This window comes from Mauremys reevesii, linkage group 11 (assembly GCF_016161935.1).
Source record: "Mauremys reevesii isolate NIE-2019 linkage group 11, ASM1616193v1, whole genome shotgun sequence".
NCBI classification, from domain to species: Eukaryota; Metazoa; Chordata; order Testudines; family Geoemydidae; genus Mauremys; species Mauremys reevesii.
In genome coordinates this window covers 50,548,079-50,565,709 of record NC_052633.1, presented here as the reverse complement: position 1 = coordinate 50,565,709, position 17,631 = coordinate 50,548,079, and the positions used below count along the sequence as shown (strand labels likewise).

Sequence of the window (17,631 nt, the reverse complement as noted above, 5' to 3'; positions counted from 1 at the left end):
GTATTAAATGCATGTACACTGTGGGAAAAGAGGCACAGGGAGCTACCTTCTCCTTGACGATCATCCATGTGTAATGGCTGGGGCTTAGGCAACCGGGCTGGGCCAGGGTTGAAGGCAGAAGTGGAGACTAGTTACCAAGCCAAGTCAGGAGATGAGTACCAAGGTCAAGCCAGGCCTGGGTCAAAGGCAGAAGTAAGGAGCAAGATGAGGTGAAAGACAAGGTAGCAAGCTAGAATTTATGTTGTTGCTCAGACGGCTCCTTAGGCTAACTCCTGGTTTAAACCGTTGGTGTGGACCAAAGTTCTGTTGGTCTGGCCTCTTTGGGTAGTACTTGCTGTGGTGCCTAACTCTCCAGTAAGTGTTGGGTGCTGCTTCACCTGGCTCCCCAGTGGTGACAGAGGCAGCGGTCACCCAGGACCTCGCAACCCCAAATTCTAGACCCATGGATCCTTATGGCATGAAACAACAGGGCAGGATATGACACATTGCTTAATGGAACACTAGACAGGGACCCAGTTAGTGCATCCAGCAGTGCTCTATCGCCCCAAGAATCAGCTGGCTTGAGGCCTCCAGAACCCTGGTTGCTCCTGGCCACAAGTACTAAGAAAGAAACAAACACTTTCTGGAGGAGCAGTAAGGAGTACTGCAAAGCACTTAGGCTGTCACATATCATTGGGGCCCATATCAATACAGGCATGGATGGAGGGAATTAAAACTAATAACAAAAAGAGAGGGTAAAAGAGTGAGGATATGAGCACTCAACACAAAATCAAGATGTTGAGAACAATAATCAAGGAACCAAAGGGCATGGAGAAGAAATTATTTAATTGCCTATACACCAATGCTAGGAGCCTGGGTAATAAACAAGTGGAATTGGAACTTCTGATTTATGAGCATAAATTCAATGTAGTTGGTATTATTGAAACCTGGTGGGATGATTCAAACAAGTGGAATGTTAAAATCAAATATTATAACCTATTTAGGAAGGATCAAATGGGCAAAAGTGTAGGGGGAGTAGCACTCCATATCAAAAATGACATTATCTGTTCCCGAGTCACTGATAAGTCAGAAGAAAATTATCTTGAATGCTTATGGATCAATGTCCTAACAGATAAAGCACAAGATGGAGTATTAGTTGGGGTCTGCTATGGACCACCAAATCACACTAGGGAATAGGATGACCGCCTCCTTATGTACCTATGTACAATGTGTAGGCAGGAAAGCTGTGTGATCATGGAGGAACTTCAATTTGAATGACATATGCTGGAGAAACTCATGCTGCCAGTACTAAAACATCCTTAGAATTTTTAAACATAATAGATGACAATTTCCTAACTGAAAAAGTGTCGCAGTCAACACAGGGAATTTCTATTTTATACCTTGTTCTAACAAATAAAGAGGACTTGATCACAGAATTAAAAGTTAATGGTAGCTTAAGTACAAGTGATCATCACTTGATCACATATCTAATGTGCAAGCAGAACACAATCCAAACCAGTAATATATATACTTAGTGCTTTAATAGGGCCAGTTTCACAAAGCTGAAAACAATAGAGACAAAACAGGTGGGAGAAAAAATTTAATAAAAACATGTAAGTGATCATTTGGAATCATTTAAGTAGATCTTACTAAATGCCCAAAAAGCCACAATCAAGGAAGAAGGCTGGATTGGTTAAAAAACTGTCCTGGTTTAGAGAGGAAGCGAAGGCAGCTGTAAATAATAAATATATATTATAAGACAAATGGAATAAGGGGGAAGTTAATAATTAATATAAATCAGAAGTTATTAATTGTAGAATGTTGATAAGGGAAGGCAAAGAACACTAAGAGAAATCTCTGGCTAGCAGAGTTAAGGCCAAAAGGAGTTTTTTAAATATATTAGGAACAAAAAGAATCCCAGCAATGGTATTGATCTATTATTACTAGATGTAAATGGTAGAATAATCAATAATAATGCAGAAAAGACAGATGTATTCAATAGATACTTCTGTTATATATTTGGAGAAAAACAGATGATACAATTTCATCATACGGTGAAGATAACACTCTTCCCATGTCACTTGTATATCTCTGGAGGATATTAAAAAGAAGCTACTAAGGTTAGACTTTTTAAGTTAGCAGGTCCAAATAATATGCATCTAAGAATTTTTTAGAGTTGGCTGAGGAGCTTGCTGGAACATTAATGTTGATTTTCAATAAGTCTTATAGCACTGGGGAAGTTCCAGAAGACTGGAAGAAAGTTAATGTTGTGACCATTTTTAAAAAGGGTAAACAAGATGACCCAAGTAATTACAGGCCTGTAAACCTGACGTCAACCACAAGCAAGATAGTGGAGCAGCTGTTATAGGACTCGATTAATTAAGAAGCAAAGGGGGTTAATGTAATTAATGCATATCAACATGGATTTATGGAAAATAGATTCTGTCAAATAACTTCATATCTTCTTTTTATGAGATTACAAGTTTGGTTTATAAAGGTAATAGTGTTAACATAATATACTTCTATAAGGCATTTGACTTAGTACTGCAAGACATTTTGATTGAAAAATTAGAATATAAAAATCAGCATGGCACACATTAAAAGGATAAAAAATTGGCTAAGTAACAGGTCTCAAAATGTAACTGTGTAGTCCCACAGGTATCAGCTCTCAGCCCTACACTATTTAACATCTTTATCAATGACCAAGCTCTCTAAAGAATGGGACTCATTTAACTGCTGACTCTTGACAAAAATGTAGTCAGTTTTCTGCAGCTGAAATGCATTTTCTGACAGTCAAGTAAGTGGCTTGTATTCAGATTTGAGACATATACTGCAACAACAGAAAAATGGCACTAAAAGGTACCCCAGAGCCTTAAGACAAGCATTTATTGTATGACTATGCCACAAATTGTCCTAAAGAAATGTAATTTGGACAGTTCAGGGCTATTGTAATTAAATACTACTACATGTGGAATTAACACTTTGCATCAAATTCTACATCAGAGTGCCAAAGTATTAGAGAGTTTAGAATGTTAGATATTCTTCATCTGTCTCAGGGGGATCCCACATCGATAGCATTCCACTCTTCCGGGATATCCTCCAGGGAGATTTGGATGACCTTGTAAACTGGAGTATTAGTAACAGGATGAAATTCAATAGTGAGAAGTGTAAGGTTATGCATTTAGGGATGACTAACAAGAATTTTAGTTATAAGCTGGGGACGCACCAGTTGGAAGTAACGGACGAGGAGAAGGACCTAGGAGTCCTGGTTGATCGTAGGATGACTATGAGTAGGCAATGTGATGTGGCCGTTAAAAAAGCTAATGCGGTCTTGGGATGCATTAGGCGAGGTATTTCTAGTAGGGATAAGGAGGTGCTAGTCCCGTTATATAAGGCGTTGGTGAGACCTCATTTGGAGTATTGTGTGCAGTTTTGGTCTCCCATGTTTAAGAAGGATGAATTCAAACTGGAACGGGTACAAAGAAGGGCCACTAGAATGATCCGAGGAATGGAAGGCCTGTCGTATGAAAGGAGACTTGAGGAGCTCGGTTTGTTTTCCTTAACCAAAAGAAGGATAAGAGGAGATATGATTGCACTCTTTAAATATATCAGAGGGATAAATACCAGGGAAGGAGAGGAATTATTTCAGCTCAGTGCTAATGTGGACACGAGGACAAACGGATATAAATTGTCAGTCAGGAAATTCAGGCTTGAAATTAGACGAAGGTTTCTAACCATCAGGGGAGTGCAATACTGGAACAGCCTACCGAGGGCAGCCTACCAGTGGGGGCGAAGGACCTCCATGACTTTAAGATTAAGCTAGATAAGTTTATGGAGGAGATGGTATGATAGGATAACAGGCTTAGTCAATAGGTCAATTAAGTGCCACACTGGTAAATAGTACAATGGGTCAATGATATGATATAACCTTTTTCCAGAGGGTATGGCTGGAGAGTCTTGCCCGCATGCTCGGGGTTCAGCTGACCGCCATATTTGGGGTCGGGAAGGAATGTTCCTCCAGGGAAGATTGGCAGTGGCCCTGGAGGTTTTTCGCCTTCCTCCGAAGCATGGGGCAGGGGTCGCTTGCTAAAGGAGTGGGTGGATCGGCTTATGTGGCCTGCATCTAGCAGGAGGTCAGACTAGATGATCATAATGGTCCCTTCTGATCTTGAATTCTATGATTCTATGATTCTATGATTCTCTCATAATTCTATGAAGGCTTCAAAGAGTAGCAAATTCCCAGAAGTGCCATCACCTCTGATGTGCTTGCCATGTCCTCCTCCTGTGACACAGTACTAACCCCTTTATAGTTATCACAATAACACTAGGGAACTCAGGTCCCCTACCCTGATGTTAACATAGCATCAGAGTCATTTGAAGTCAAAGGCCACAGATTTAATAACAACTGATCAGTCACTAAAAACATTGATTTGCCCACACTGTGTGCTGAGTTACACACATGCAAGTGTACTGACTTCAGTGGAGTTTCACGGGTATAATTCAGGGCAGATTTGACCCAATGAGTCTAAGTTTATGTAACTTACACAGCAAGAGGCCACATGGAAAGAAGCACTAAGTCGAGGGTGTCAGTTCAAGTAGCTCCTCCTGCATTCAGACTTTCGTATTTTCACACATTTTTCCAACCCCTCAGCATGTAAGTTACACCAATTTAGGCTCTTTAAAAGGATAGCTGGGGCTCCGGTGGAGCTCTGCTGGAAAGTGCATTGACTCTCCACATATCCTTGACTCTCTGACCACACTCCGTACTGCCAAGTGCTGTCTACTTTCAGGGCTGCAACTAGTAGATGAAAGTTTCAGGAGTCTTGTAGCCCTGTTACTTCACTTTCACCACTGAGGGCCTAGAATCTACAAGTGGAACCAACGAGCACGGTGAGCCTCTAACATCAGTTTAGACTCTTTCACCCACTAATCAATATATGAAACTTAGACCACCTTACTCTAGATAAGGGTGACAGGTTTAGTTCCAGCAACTCAGTCACCATGTTGGATCCTGACAACAATACATTTGAACCAATCCGGAAACACAAACAAAACAGTCGGCACTACCTTCAGTTATCGCGATATTTTAAGAAAATATTGTACTTTTTAAACCCATCCACACAAACAGCAGGGTCTGTAGGAATTATCCCATGAACAAAGTTTTAATGACTTGTAGCCTTTGGCTTAGTGGGATTGGCCACCTGAGCCAGCACTTGGCTTCTCATCTGGAAACATTTATAAATCTTAGCGAAGACATTATCCTTCCAGAAACCAACTCTGCACAATGTCACAGTCTCAGTAATGCGCTGTTTGTCATTAAATCAGGAGGGCTTTCAAAGCCGTTGGAGAGTCTCCTAAAATTCTGCAGCATTTTTTGATATGTGAGAGCATGTGGTGTACCCATGGAAAGCGTGGAAAGTTCAAATGATCTAGGACTGAAGTTCAAATAATCTACAAATGGGTACGTACTACCAAAAAGGAATGAATGACAAAAAAGGGATCACCATCTATTGGGTGCATATACACCATCTATTGGAGCGGATACAACAGAAAACATCAACTATATATGTTTGCTGGCAACAATGAAATGCCAATTTTGCTTTTTGCCATTATGGTGCCTTTACCATAACCTCATGTACCTTATTATTTATACTGTATTAGTGCCTACAATGTTGCTAGATGCTTTAGAAAAACAATTGCTACCATGTGGTGGCTGGCACTGTGCAAACTGCCCCCACAAATGTGCCCCAGGAATTGGGAAAAGCAGATCAGGACTTCCCGGGGGTTGAGCCAACCCCTAGAACATCAGGGACTTCCCCAACAACACCTAAGAGCAGCAGTAGAGCAGTGAGCTCAGTCTAAATTCTTAAAGGAATTAAAATTCTTCTCTTGCTCTCAGTTGCTCAAGGAAAAGCCTTTCTTTGAATGAGCTGAGGGGGCTTTATACTTTGTTCTCTCTCCCTCCTGCATCCCCCTACAGTTTCTGAAACCTTTTCAAGTACTGTACCTGACAGGTTTTCCTACATTTTTGTTTTTGGGCATTGTCTTTTCCAAAATTGGATTTTTAAATATTTTTTTACTCGAGTACATTTAATAGCTGATTTTTCTGCCCTGAGCCTTCTCTTTGCTCACTGTTTAAATTCACTCTGTTCCTGATAGTTATTCCAGCATCAGGGTGTGATTAGTTTATTTAGAGCATATTCTGTTGCATAAGAGCCCTGAGCTTCACAAATGGTATCAGATCAAAATTAGCCCAGTAAATGGTAACTTCAGAATGAAATAAACAAGCATTAATGTTCAGAGGCCAGTAGATTTCAATCATTTTGCTAGATCTAGTACCAAATGCCCACAAAACTTTGGTATAATGAAAGGGTTTTGAATAAACTGAAGTTTCTTACTTATTCTTCTCAATTTTATCATCTTGAGAGCTAAAAAAATATACACTACAACATTAAGAAGAAGATGTAAAACTTATTTGAGACAAAATTCTATTCTCTACTATGCTGGTATAAATCTGGAACAACTCAGTTTGCTCCAGTGGTGATATGCTGCTGTAAATGAGAGCAGAATTTGACCCACTGCAAACAAAAAATCAACTTTTTTGGTCTGAAAAAAAATTCTCAAAGCAATTCTCCCTACACCCCACCCCCTGATTTTTCAGTATAGGCAGGAAATTATATTTAAAAAATCAGTTATTCCCACAGCTCTACTGTTTAATGACATTCAGCAAGGGTAGGTGGAAGCCTCTTCGATTAAAAAAAAATCTGATTTGTTGAGCTCATTTGACCGGCAATTATGCTGTATTGTGGTCTCATGAGATGAGCAGAGTTAATATTTGAATAGGAGACCTTCCAGGAAAACCCTGATACTGCAGAAAGTACTGCTGGTGATTCAGTAGGTGGCACTGTTTCCTCTGAGTCAGTAGTGAACTAGTGCCCCACCCTGGTGTGAAGAGGCATCATGTTCTTGGGAGGCACACTCAGGGCATGTCTACAGATCAGCACTGCTGCAACTGATGCAGCGAGTGTCGATTTAGTGGGTCTTGTGAAGACACACTAAATCGATGGGCGAGCACACTTCCATCAATTTGTGTACTCCACCTCCCCGAGAAGCGCAAGGGAAGTCAACAAGAGATGCTATCCTGTCAACACAGTGCAGTGCAGCCGTAGTAAGTGGATCTAACTACATCTACTTCAGTTACGTTATTCATGTAACTGCAGTTGCGTAAGTTAGATCAATTTACCGTGGTAGTGTAGACCAGCCCTCAGATGCAACATTAAAAGGAACCTAAGATCCTTGCCACACGTCATCATTAGAGATTCCAAGGCACTTCTTTCTTTTTACCCTTGTCAAATTCCATCTAGGGTAATTACATTCTGCCTACCTACATTTTCCCTGCAATTTCAGTTGGATTCAGTATTCAGGCAAAATTCTGCTCTGTTACACCTTCCATTCTTCGTGTTGTTATGCACTCTTAAAAACAGTTGTTGTTTGTCACCCGGTGGCTACAATTCAGTGTTAAATAAAAGGATTTCTACATATATAGTTAGTGAATCCTTTTATTCAACACTGAATTGTAGCCACCGGGTGACAAAAAACAACTGTTTTTAAGAGTGCACTGGGATCCTCCTCGATAAAAGGCACTACATAAAATCATTATAATGTGGGAAAAAACATGAAAAAGATTATATTTCTCACCTCCCATCAAACCTGTGCTTCAGGAAGTCAAAGAGGGCTTTCTGCATCATGTCTGTTACCTTTGCAGAGGTGAGGAAGATTGAACAAAGAGGATTGACAGGGAGAGAAAGAAGTCAAAAGTAAGAAAAGAGGTAGAAGGTAAGGACATTTCCAATAATGAGTGTCCTTTACATAGATAGTAAACATTTAATTGTAGTGCTATCATCAACGAGCTCTCATTCAAACACATCTGCCAGCTGCAATTTATGTATACACAAATGGAATAAATACTTTATTATAAAAGTTGGCTAGTTTTCTGAAACATACTCCAAAGTGCTCATATGCGGGAGTGTTCTAACAGCAATGGTCAACATCTTCACGATGAGATCTACGGGCAGAAAATGGATCTGGATCCTATTACCATACATGGGCAAAATCCTGAGAGATGCTGAGCACCTGTAATTCCCACTGACTTGTTGGATGAACTCTTTAGCCCTTTCAGAGTAATTCAGCTTACCACCCACTATCTGCCAGTCTAGATTGTAACCAATTCAAGACCCTGTGTCTCTGGAAGTTTATTTTTCGTAAATTACACTTTTCACATGCCTCTTGCACACTTTCATCAGAAAAAGTGTCCAAAGAACTTTCCCATATAGATTATATAGGGATTACAAATATGTCTCTCTATATTTTTCTAACTGAAGGAAATATCCTAATTCCTTCACCATTTAACTGGATACTCTATGCACCTAAAAGGTATTTCATTTCCAAGGAGTCTTTTTCTTCCAGGGGAGAGTCTGTGTGTCTAATTTGTAGCATGTTGTATATTTAAATCAGCAAACGAAACCCCTCCAAAATTTGAGAGTCCTTAGACCAAATTCATTTAGGCTGTAGCACCACTGAAGTCAATTCAGGTATGCCAAGGAAGAATTTTTACCCCTTGAGGGGAAAGCTACCATGTAATTAAAAGGCAGATATTAGAAAATGAGATACAGTAGAGCCTTTCTAATTCTCACTTTGCTAATCTGCAAATCCAACAATTCTCACCCAAAAAACTTGATTCAAGAGCAGAGTGCTGCACTAATAATAGCACCATGCTGTCATATTACTAATACTTCACTAGTTTTATCAAATATATTACAATACTTTTACTCATATGCTGTGAAGTATTATCAACATTCATTAAACTAAGTGAAGTGTAACTGATTATATGTTCATACTTCTTTTTGACCCAATTCAGCAAAGCACTTCATGTGCTTAACTTTCAGCACATGCTAACATTGCTTTGCTGAATAGGATGGATTTACACCCATGCTTAAAGTTAAGCATGTGTTCAAATACTTTCCTAAATCTGGATCTTACTTGCTAATTTTCAGAATTTAATAATGAATGTCCTGGTTAACTATGCATATTAGTGAGGCTTTGCTGTACATATTGTTATGCTGAATAGACGGTGATTGTTTAGGTGGGCCAGGATTCTCTTCAGCTTTAAATTTCTATGTAATAACTTAAAAAAAAAAAATAAAACACCCCACACACTTCAGTAATAGTGATGGGTTCACAAGGTCAGCGCCTAGAGTAGGAATGTAGAAATTACCACACTGGAGCTGACCAATGCTGCAGCTAGTCTAGTCTCTCCAGTACCAGGCATTTCATAGGAAGATGTAAAATTCTCATAATGGATGATTATGGCATCAGTTAGGTCTTGTCAACACACAGGAAACTTGCACTACTTTAACTAAGGTCACATGAGAAAGTTGCACTGGTTTAACTTAAACAATGAGGAGTACTTGTGGCATCTTAGAGACCAACAAATTTAGTTGGGCATAAGCTTTTGTGGGCTAAAACCCACTTCATCAAATGCATGGAGTGGAAAATACAGTAGGCAGGTATAAATACACAGTACATGAAAATATGGTATTTGCCTTACCAAGTGGGGGGTCAGTGCTAATGAGACAATTCAATTAATGTGGAGGTGGGCTATTCTCAATAGTAGAATACCAAGGGAGGAAAAATCACTTTTGTAGTGGTAATGAGGCCAATGTAATCAGGGTGGCCCATTTCAAACAGTTGACAAGAAGGTGTGAGTAACAGTAGGGGGGAAATTAGTTTTTGTAGTGACCCATCCAATCCCAGTCTTTATTCAGGCCTAATTTGATGGTGTCCAGTTTGCAAATTAATTCTAGGTCTGCAGTTTCTCATTGGAGTCTGTTTTTGAAGTTTTTTTGTTGAAAAAATGCTACTTTTAAGTCTGTTACTGAGTGTCCAGGGAGACTGAAGTGTTCTCCTAATGGTTTTTTAATGTTATAATTCTTGATGTCAGATTTATGTCCATTTATTCTTTTGCGTAGAGACTGGTTTGGCCAATGTACATGGCAGAGGGGCATTGCTGGCACATGATGGTATATATCACATTGGATGTGATGTTAAACTGATTTAGTCAAATAGGTGCAAAAGGCTGTGTAGCAACACTTATTTAAACCAGGCTTACTTGGATTTAGCATAAATCTACTAGGAATTTTTAAGACAAACCAGAATAAAAATATCGACACAGGCTGTTGCACCAGTTTAACTAACTTGTTCTAAAGGCTGATTAGTGCAACGTCTGCATGTAGACAAGGCCTGTGTGTGTGCGCGCGCGCGTGTATGTGTGTGTCAGACTAGAAAATAGTAATTAAATGTAACTAAGTAGAATAGATACCTCATAACCTTTCAGCGACGGGCCAACTAATACAACGGGCCTCATGGATGGCACTACGTCATAAGGAGGAACATGTTCCGTCTGAAAGAAGAAAATGTCCCATCAGCACATAATCTAAAACAGACTTAGCATGCAAACTGTAGAAACTATATAGCAAAATATACTTACCACTTTTTGTTTCTGTTTTGCTAAAAGACCAAAAACAAGAACTTTGTTAACATGCATACTGCACATAATGCAATAGACACAAGATTTGCAAACAAAGATCACTCTGTCAATGCACTTATTATTTGTATTTCTGCATCTCCTTTCTGATCAGTATTAGGTCACTACACTTCTGAGGGAGTTTGCCAGCTTTTCTGGTTCTTTTCTCCAGCTCTCTACATGACTGATACATTTAGAAGCAAATTTTTTTCTCCTCCTTCAATTATTTTGGGGAAGGTTTGAACAAATAAGCATTTATCTATGGGATATTTTTATAGATTAGTAATAAGAGGGTGCGGAGAAGCCCTTTATTTTATTTTATTTGCAACTTCTAAGGTAAGTTTAAGAAACAGTAATAGTTTTCCTTATATAAAATCCAAAATTCACCTGTGGAAGTGGGTGTAGCTCTAAATGTGCCAGACACCATTTCTCCAAGACTCGAAGAAGAATTTCCACTTGATTTCCTACAGCATTACAAAGAGTGCCCATTAACACAAAGTATTCTGAGAGTGAACTCACAAGGCCCTGCAGCTCCTATTCCAGCCTCAGAGATGCTGCACTTCTGCCCCAGGGCCTGCCTAAAGGTTGGGAGGAGGGGAAATTACATCCCATATGCCTCTGCTTAATTCACCACGCAGTCATATGATCAGAGAAGAGCAAGTCCATTACTTGGCCCCAGTAATACAAAAGGGATTCACCTACATGAATTCCCATAATCTGATATTCTCTTTTACTGTGCATCCATCCCAGTTAAGTACCTCTCTCTCCAAACATCAAGGAAGAAGGGCTAACACTCAGCTATTTCAATCTGTAAAAGCAATTTGGATAAATCAGAATTGATGTTGTCCAATTATTCTAGAAACATTTCCCCAGATAGTTTACTCTTGAAATGATTCCTGAGCTTGATTAAGTAAATTAGTATGGCAATTCCCTGCCATTACTTTCTAGATTAAATTATGCTCCTCACTTTTGCCATCTATTATGGCTAGATTCAATCGTCTCATCTTTCTTTCTTTTACAATGAAGTATTGTTATCTGCATGCACCATCTCATCAGTGTTAATAGGAGTTCTATGATTAAAGTAAGTCTGTTGTTTGGGTATTTAGCCAGTGGATGGTGACATGTTCACACACAGTAGGCAGGTCTCACAGTGATTAACTGTCAGAGCTGTGGCTCTCCGGCCTGTGCTCAAGACTGTGTTAACTAGGGGGTATGTCTCCACTACCCGCCAGATCGGCGGGCAGCGATCGATCCAGTGGGGATTGATTTATCGTGTCTAGTCTAGACGTGATAAATCAACCCCCGAGCACTCTCCTGTCGACTCCTGTACTCCACCGCCACGAGAGGCACAGGCAGAGTCGACTGGGGAGTGGCAGCAATCGACTCACTGCAGTGAAGACGCCATGGTAAGTTGATCTAAGTATGTCAACTTTAGCTATGTTATTCACGTAGCTGAAGTTGCGTAACTTAGATCGATCTCCCCTCCCCCACCCAAGTGTAGACCAGGGCTAAGAGACATGCACCATTTAGGCCTAGGGGTGGAGACACAAGGAGGAGACAGGCTTGGGATGAAAGTGGAGAGGCAACCTGAGGTGAGAAGCAGTGGAGCGGCCGGAGTGCAATCTCTCTTAAAGAAAGGGTTACAACAAGATAGGAATGCTGCAACGCTGTCTCTGTGCTGTTCCCAGCATGTCAATTTAGTGGTGAGTCAGAATGAAAAGAGTATGAGGCAAAATCTTAGGGCCCCATGAGTGATCACTGATTTGATCCAACCCTGCATGGGCTCAGACTGCTTGTCCTCCAGAACCCTTCACACTATAGTCCACATCCTGTAGGACTCATTTTTCAAAAGTTTATTCCTGTAGTTTTCCTGTCCCTCGTATTCAACATCAGAGACAGTGAGAGATCTAGGATGCCTGCTGTTTTCTGCAAACGTGTATATTTTAACCCACTGTCCATTCTGGTATATGAATACAAAACCATTTTTAGACAAGAGAAGATTGAGGAATACATTAAAACAAATCAGCTGAACTTCAAATATTGCCCAGTGTTTGTTGTGTTTTGAAATGGCTAAGGACAGTCTTACCCGCCATGGAAACGTCCTCTCTTCTGCTCCTGCTGAATTCGGATATTCTCCAGCCGAAGTGGGCTTGGAATGAAGCCAATCTCACAGCCCTCTTTAACCAGCCTTCCTATCCACCAGTCGTTATTATATTTCTGTAACACAGACAGATTATTGTGCCATACTGAGAACTCTCAAGACTGAAGACTTGTATGTGCCCACAGAACAGGTACAGCTCAAGCTATGTCAGTACAGGTCTCTCTCTGAACTTTCTCAGCCTTGACATGGAGTGTCAAATTCTGTATTCACTCTCTATGTCCAGGCATGACTTTTCTGCTGACACAATCAACAAATAGGCAAACTGGTGCCAAGGGTAATGGTAGTTTGGGAGAGTGGTCTACTATCTAACACCCTAATCACTGGACCATCTTTCCTCTATCTTGATTTCAGTTTAATTGCAGTCATACACCCTAGAAACAGCTACACCACCTGGATATATTTTTTAATTAAGTTAAGAAATTAAGTTGCCATAAAGACAAAAGATTTGTTTTAACTGTCTGGTGACAGGACTTTTTAAGCAAGCTCTTTTAAAGATTTACAATTTGTTCTCCTCATTTAGGTCCTTGTAAATTAAGCAGATCATATTTTTTAGCAATTTTGTAATTTTCAAAAAAATTGCAATGATTTTTTGGCAAGAGTTCTTGGCACCATATTTCAAAAGGAATATTAGTTTTCCTAGAGAGGTTATACATGATTAAAGCCAGTGTGTATCAATTCCATTTTAATACTTTCAGAAAAAAATAAGTAAAAGATTTGTTTGCGAAATGAGTGAGGAAGAAGCCAAGTATATACCCCCATCTCTCTAAATTATCAGTTCCCTGGCCCCAAACTCTCAGGCCGTTAAATTCATTCTTGGGCAACTAAAATACATTCTAAAGCTCCTATTTCAAGTCAATGAGATCTGCATAGGCTCAAGACCAATTAAAAAAAATCAGACCACTTATTTAGGGGCCCAACTTTAGGCTCTCAAATTTGAAAGTTCAGCCTCAATAACTTCCTAGCAAAAGTATATTTTTCCTCACCTTCCATACAAGTTTTTCTGTGGTTTGCATTGTCCTTTGTTATATACTATTATGATATGCTAGTTTAAAAACATAAGAATGGCTATACTGATCAGACCAATGGTCCATCTAGCCCAGTATCCTGTCCCTGACAATGGTCCATGCCAGAGCTTCAGGGGGAATGTACAGAACTGGGAAATTATGGAGTGATCCACCCATCTTCCACTGTTGGCTTCTGGTAGTCAGAAGTTTAGAGCAGTCTTGCATGTGGGATTGCATCTCTGACCATCTTGATGGATATATGTCTATGAACTTATCCAGTACTTTTTTGAATGCAGTTATACTTTTGGCCATCACAATATCCCATGGCAATGAGTTCCACAGATTAATTGTGCATCGTGTGAAATAGTACTTCCTATTGTTTGTATGAAGCCTGCTACCTATTAATTTCATTGGATGACCCCTGGTTTTTGTATACTATTCTATTCACTTTTTCCACACCATTCATGATCTTATAGACCTCTATTATATCACTTAGTCATTTCTTTTCTAAGATGAACAGCCTTAATCTTTTTAGTCTTTCCTCATATGGAAGCTGTTCCAGACCCTTGATAATCTATGTTGCCCTTCTCTGAACCATTTCCAGTTCCACTATTCCTTTTTTTAAATGAGATGACCGGAACTGGACAGAGTATTCAAGGTGTGAGTGCATCATGGATTTATATAATGACATTAAAGTATTTTCTGTCTTATTTTCTATCCCTCGCTTAATAGTTCCTAACATACTGTTTGCCTTTTTGACTGCTACTTGGAATTATTTTTTCAAATGTGTGTTACTTTGCACTTATCAATGATGAGTTTCATCTGCCATTTTGTCACCCAGCTTTGTGAGATCCCTCTGTAACTCCTTGGAGTCTGCTTTGGACTTAACTATCTTGAATAATTTGGTATTGTCTGCAAATTTTCCCCACTTCACTGTTCACCCCTTTTTCCTGATCATTAATTAATATGTTGAACAGCACAGGTCCTTGGGTGAACAGCACAGGTCCCTGCTGTTCACCTTTCTCCATTGTGAAAACAGATCAATTATTCCTGTCCTTTGTTTCTTACCTTTCAACCAGTAGCTTATTCCATGGCTACTTAGTTTGCTTAAGAGCCTTTGGAGAGAAACCTTGTCAAAGTACACTGAAATTAGAGAGGCATGACTTTCCTTTACAAAAGTCAGGTTGACTCTTCCACTATTCCCCAACAAATTGTGTTGTTCTATGTGTCTGAAAATTCTGTTCTGTTTCTACCAATTTGCCCAGTACTGAACTTAGGCTCACTGGCCTGTAATTTCCAGGATCTCCTCTGGAGCTCTTTTTAAAAATTGACTTTACATTAATTACGTGCCAGTCATCTAGAATAGAGGTGATTTAAGTGATAGGTTACATACCAGAGTTAGTAGTTCGGCGATTTCATATTTGAGTTTCTTCAGAACTCTTGGGCAAAAACCATCTGGTCCTGGTGACTTATTACTATTTAGTTAATCAATTTGTACTAAAACCTCTTCTACTGAGGCATCAATTTGGGACAGTACTTCAGATCTGTCACCCAAAAAATAGCTCTGATGTGGCTGTCTTCCCAACATCCTCTGCAGTGGAGACTGATGCAAAGAATTCATTTCAGAAACTGTAGACTGAACTACATGACCCTACATCCTGGGAATCTCATAAATAGATCACCAACTAAAGTACCAGACAACCATTTTAAATTGATCTTGTTCCTGGCTGTCCATTTTAGAGTAACATCCACAACTTTTGCCATCTTCAGATGGATTGTTACAGATAAAAACAGCTGTGCAGGGAAATGTACAAAGTTCTGCATATATAATGTTTTGCATAGACAATAAAATGGGCTACATTAGAATTTGTTTTATAAATTCATAACATACAATGAAAATATTTGTGTATTGGTAGGAAAGGGGAGAATTGCCATTCTGGTAAATTCCAAGGGATTACAACTAGGAGCTATTTGGCAAGAGAACATTTCAAAAATCACAGGACTGTAAAGCAAAGATGGGAGAACTTCAAAAGGCTCCAAGCTGAAGTGGTATCAGGCCCCCTAAAATCAACCTACAGCATGTATGGATGAATCTTGTTTTGCAAGTTCTAAGCCTGCATATATGTGTGCAAAATAACATGTTGCACATGCACATGTTGTGGGTTCACTTTAGGAAGCCCAAAGAAAATTTGCAGGAAATATCTTCAACATACAGTAAAAATTATTTCCTCTCCAGTTAGCATTTTAGGATGGTGCCCCTATTCCTTAACTCCCTTCTCTGCTCTGAGGTCCCATTTCTCTCAGCCCTGGTCTACACTGAGGGGGGGAATCGATCTAAGATATGCAACTTCAGCTACGAGAATAGCATAGCTGAAGTTGACCTATCTTAGATCAACTTACCTCATGGGGTCGACTGCCGCCGCTCCCCCGTTGACTCTGCTTCCGCCTCTCGGCAGTGGTGGAGTTCCGGAGTCGACAGCAGAGCGATCGGGGATCGATTTTATTGTGTCTATACTAGACACGATAAATCAATCCCCAATAGATCAATGGTAGTGAAGACCTGCCCAGTGAGTGGCACTGAGCATCAGATCCCAGGTCTCCTCACTAGAGCTTGCAGGGCGGAGGCTCTAAAAATAGATGTTGCAGCTTGGGATCTGAAGCATAGGCAGTACTCAGCTCCAGCCAAAGCCGCAACATCTACACAACTATTTTTAGCGCAGTAGCCTGAGCCCCGCGAGCCTGAATGCGTTGACACAGGCTCTGGGACTCACTGCCACTTGTGTAGATGAACCCTATGTCCCAAGGCAGAAAGCTTTCCTACAGATGCTTTTTCTTACTCTCTTATTCTAGGCCCTCTCCCTCTTCTACAAGCCCTCTCTAGGGGGCTACCTGCAGACCTGGTGTAAGCTGGTGTAACTCCACTGTTTGGCTCAAGGTGTCCTTTCCCAGGCTATCTACTATCAGTCTCAATCTCACTGCTTTAGTGAAGAACAAAATCTATATCCATGAAGTTCAAGTGGTTTTAAAATCTACTAAGACATGATTTCCCTTCCATGCTTTTAAGACCAGACAATGAATTAGTAGATTCAAATTCTTAATAGTACAAGATACAGCCTCATGGCACTGGAATCCTGATACGGATGAATGATCCTGGATGTTATTGCTAATCAAACAGATGCTCTGTGTAATGCTGGCTGCTATTCAGCTTTCTCTTTTGTCTTGCATAGCTCAAATCTGACTGCTTAGGTTTTAGTTGTTGGCAGGTCAGAGGAATAATTGCATGCTGTAGTTACCTCTTTAATGTGCAAAAAGTCCTTGGCATCAAAAGAAATGGCAGTGCTTGGGACAGGAACATCTTCATCCAGTGCGCCACAGTAACTCACATTAGTCTTAACTGCAAACGCTACAGGTTTAGACTAGGAACAAAAAAACATGTCACAAGCATGTTACAGAAGTGTTCTTGTACTTTTTAGATTCAAGAGTTAGTGTGCTGACTTTGTCAAATTAAAAAAATATGTATTTACTAGTCATGCATTGGCAATACAGCCAAATTCAGACCTAATGTCAGCGGACACAACTCCACACAAGTCATTGGGAGTTGTGCTTCCTTACATCAGGTCCAAATTTGAACCATGTGATTTGCTACAAAAGAGAATTGCTCCATCGGTATCAATCCACTTGTAGGATAATTCAAAGGAAGGTAATCCCTCCCTCCACAATGCACTCAGTGCAGTGTGGTACACAAGGTAAGAAAATTCTTCCTTTGCAGAGATTGTTTTGTGTCCTAAGACATGTGACGTAGTGGAAGATCCTACATAAGATGTAGGCTACAAAGTACTCTAGAAAAGTTCCAAGGCTTGGTTAATTCCTGCTGGTGTAAAATGGGCTGTATGCCCTGAGTAGCA

General features: G+C 40.0%; 1 protein-coding gene across 4 annotated transcripts in view; it reads right to left on the bottom strand.

Annotated features, from left to right (window-relative positions):
- CACNB4 (calcium voltage-gated channel auxiliary subunit beta 4) overlaps positions 1-17,631 on the bottom strand; it is a 196,149-nt gene that overhangs the window by 38,460 nt on the left and 140,058 nt on the right. For all 4 annotated transcript variants that reach the window (XR_005586227.1, XM_039494873.1, XM_039494875.1 and 1 more), the window contains 6 exons: positions 17,020-17,142; positions 12,648-12,778; positions 10,949-11,025; positions 10,526-10,545; positions 10,358-10,438; positions 7,678-7,736 (listed from right to left, as the gene is read on the bottom strand). Coding sequence is in view for 3 of the 4 variants with exons in the window: in XM_039494873.1 (XP_039350807.1) it covers positions 7,678-7,736; positions 10,358-10,438; positions 10,526-10,545; positions 10,949-11,025; positions 12,648-12,778; positions 17,020-17,142 (491 nt within the window). In the remaining variant the exon portion in view is untranslated. The remainder of the gene's footprint in view (positions 1-7,677; positions 7,737-10,357; positions 10,439-10,525; positions 10,546-10,948; positions 11,026-12,647; positions 12,779-17,019; positions 17,143-17,631) is intronic.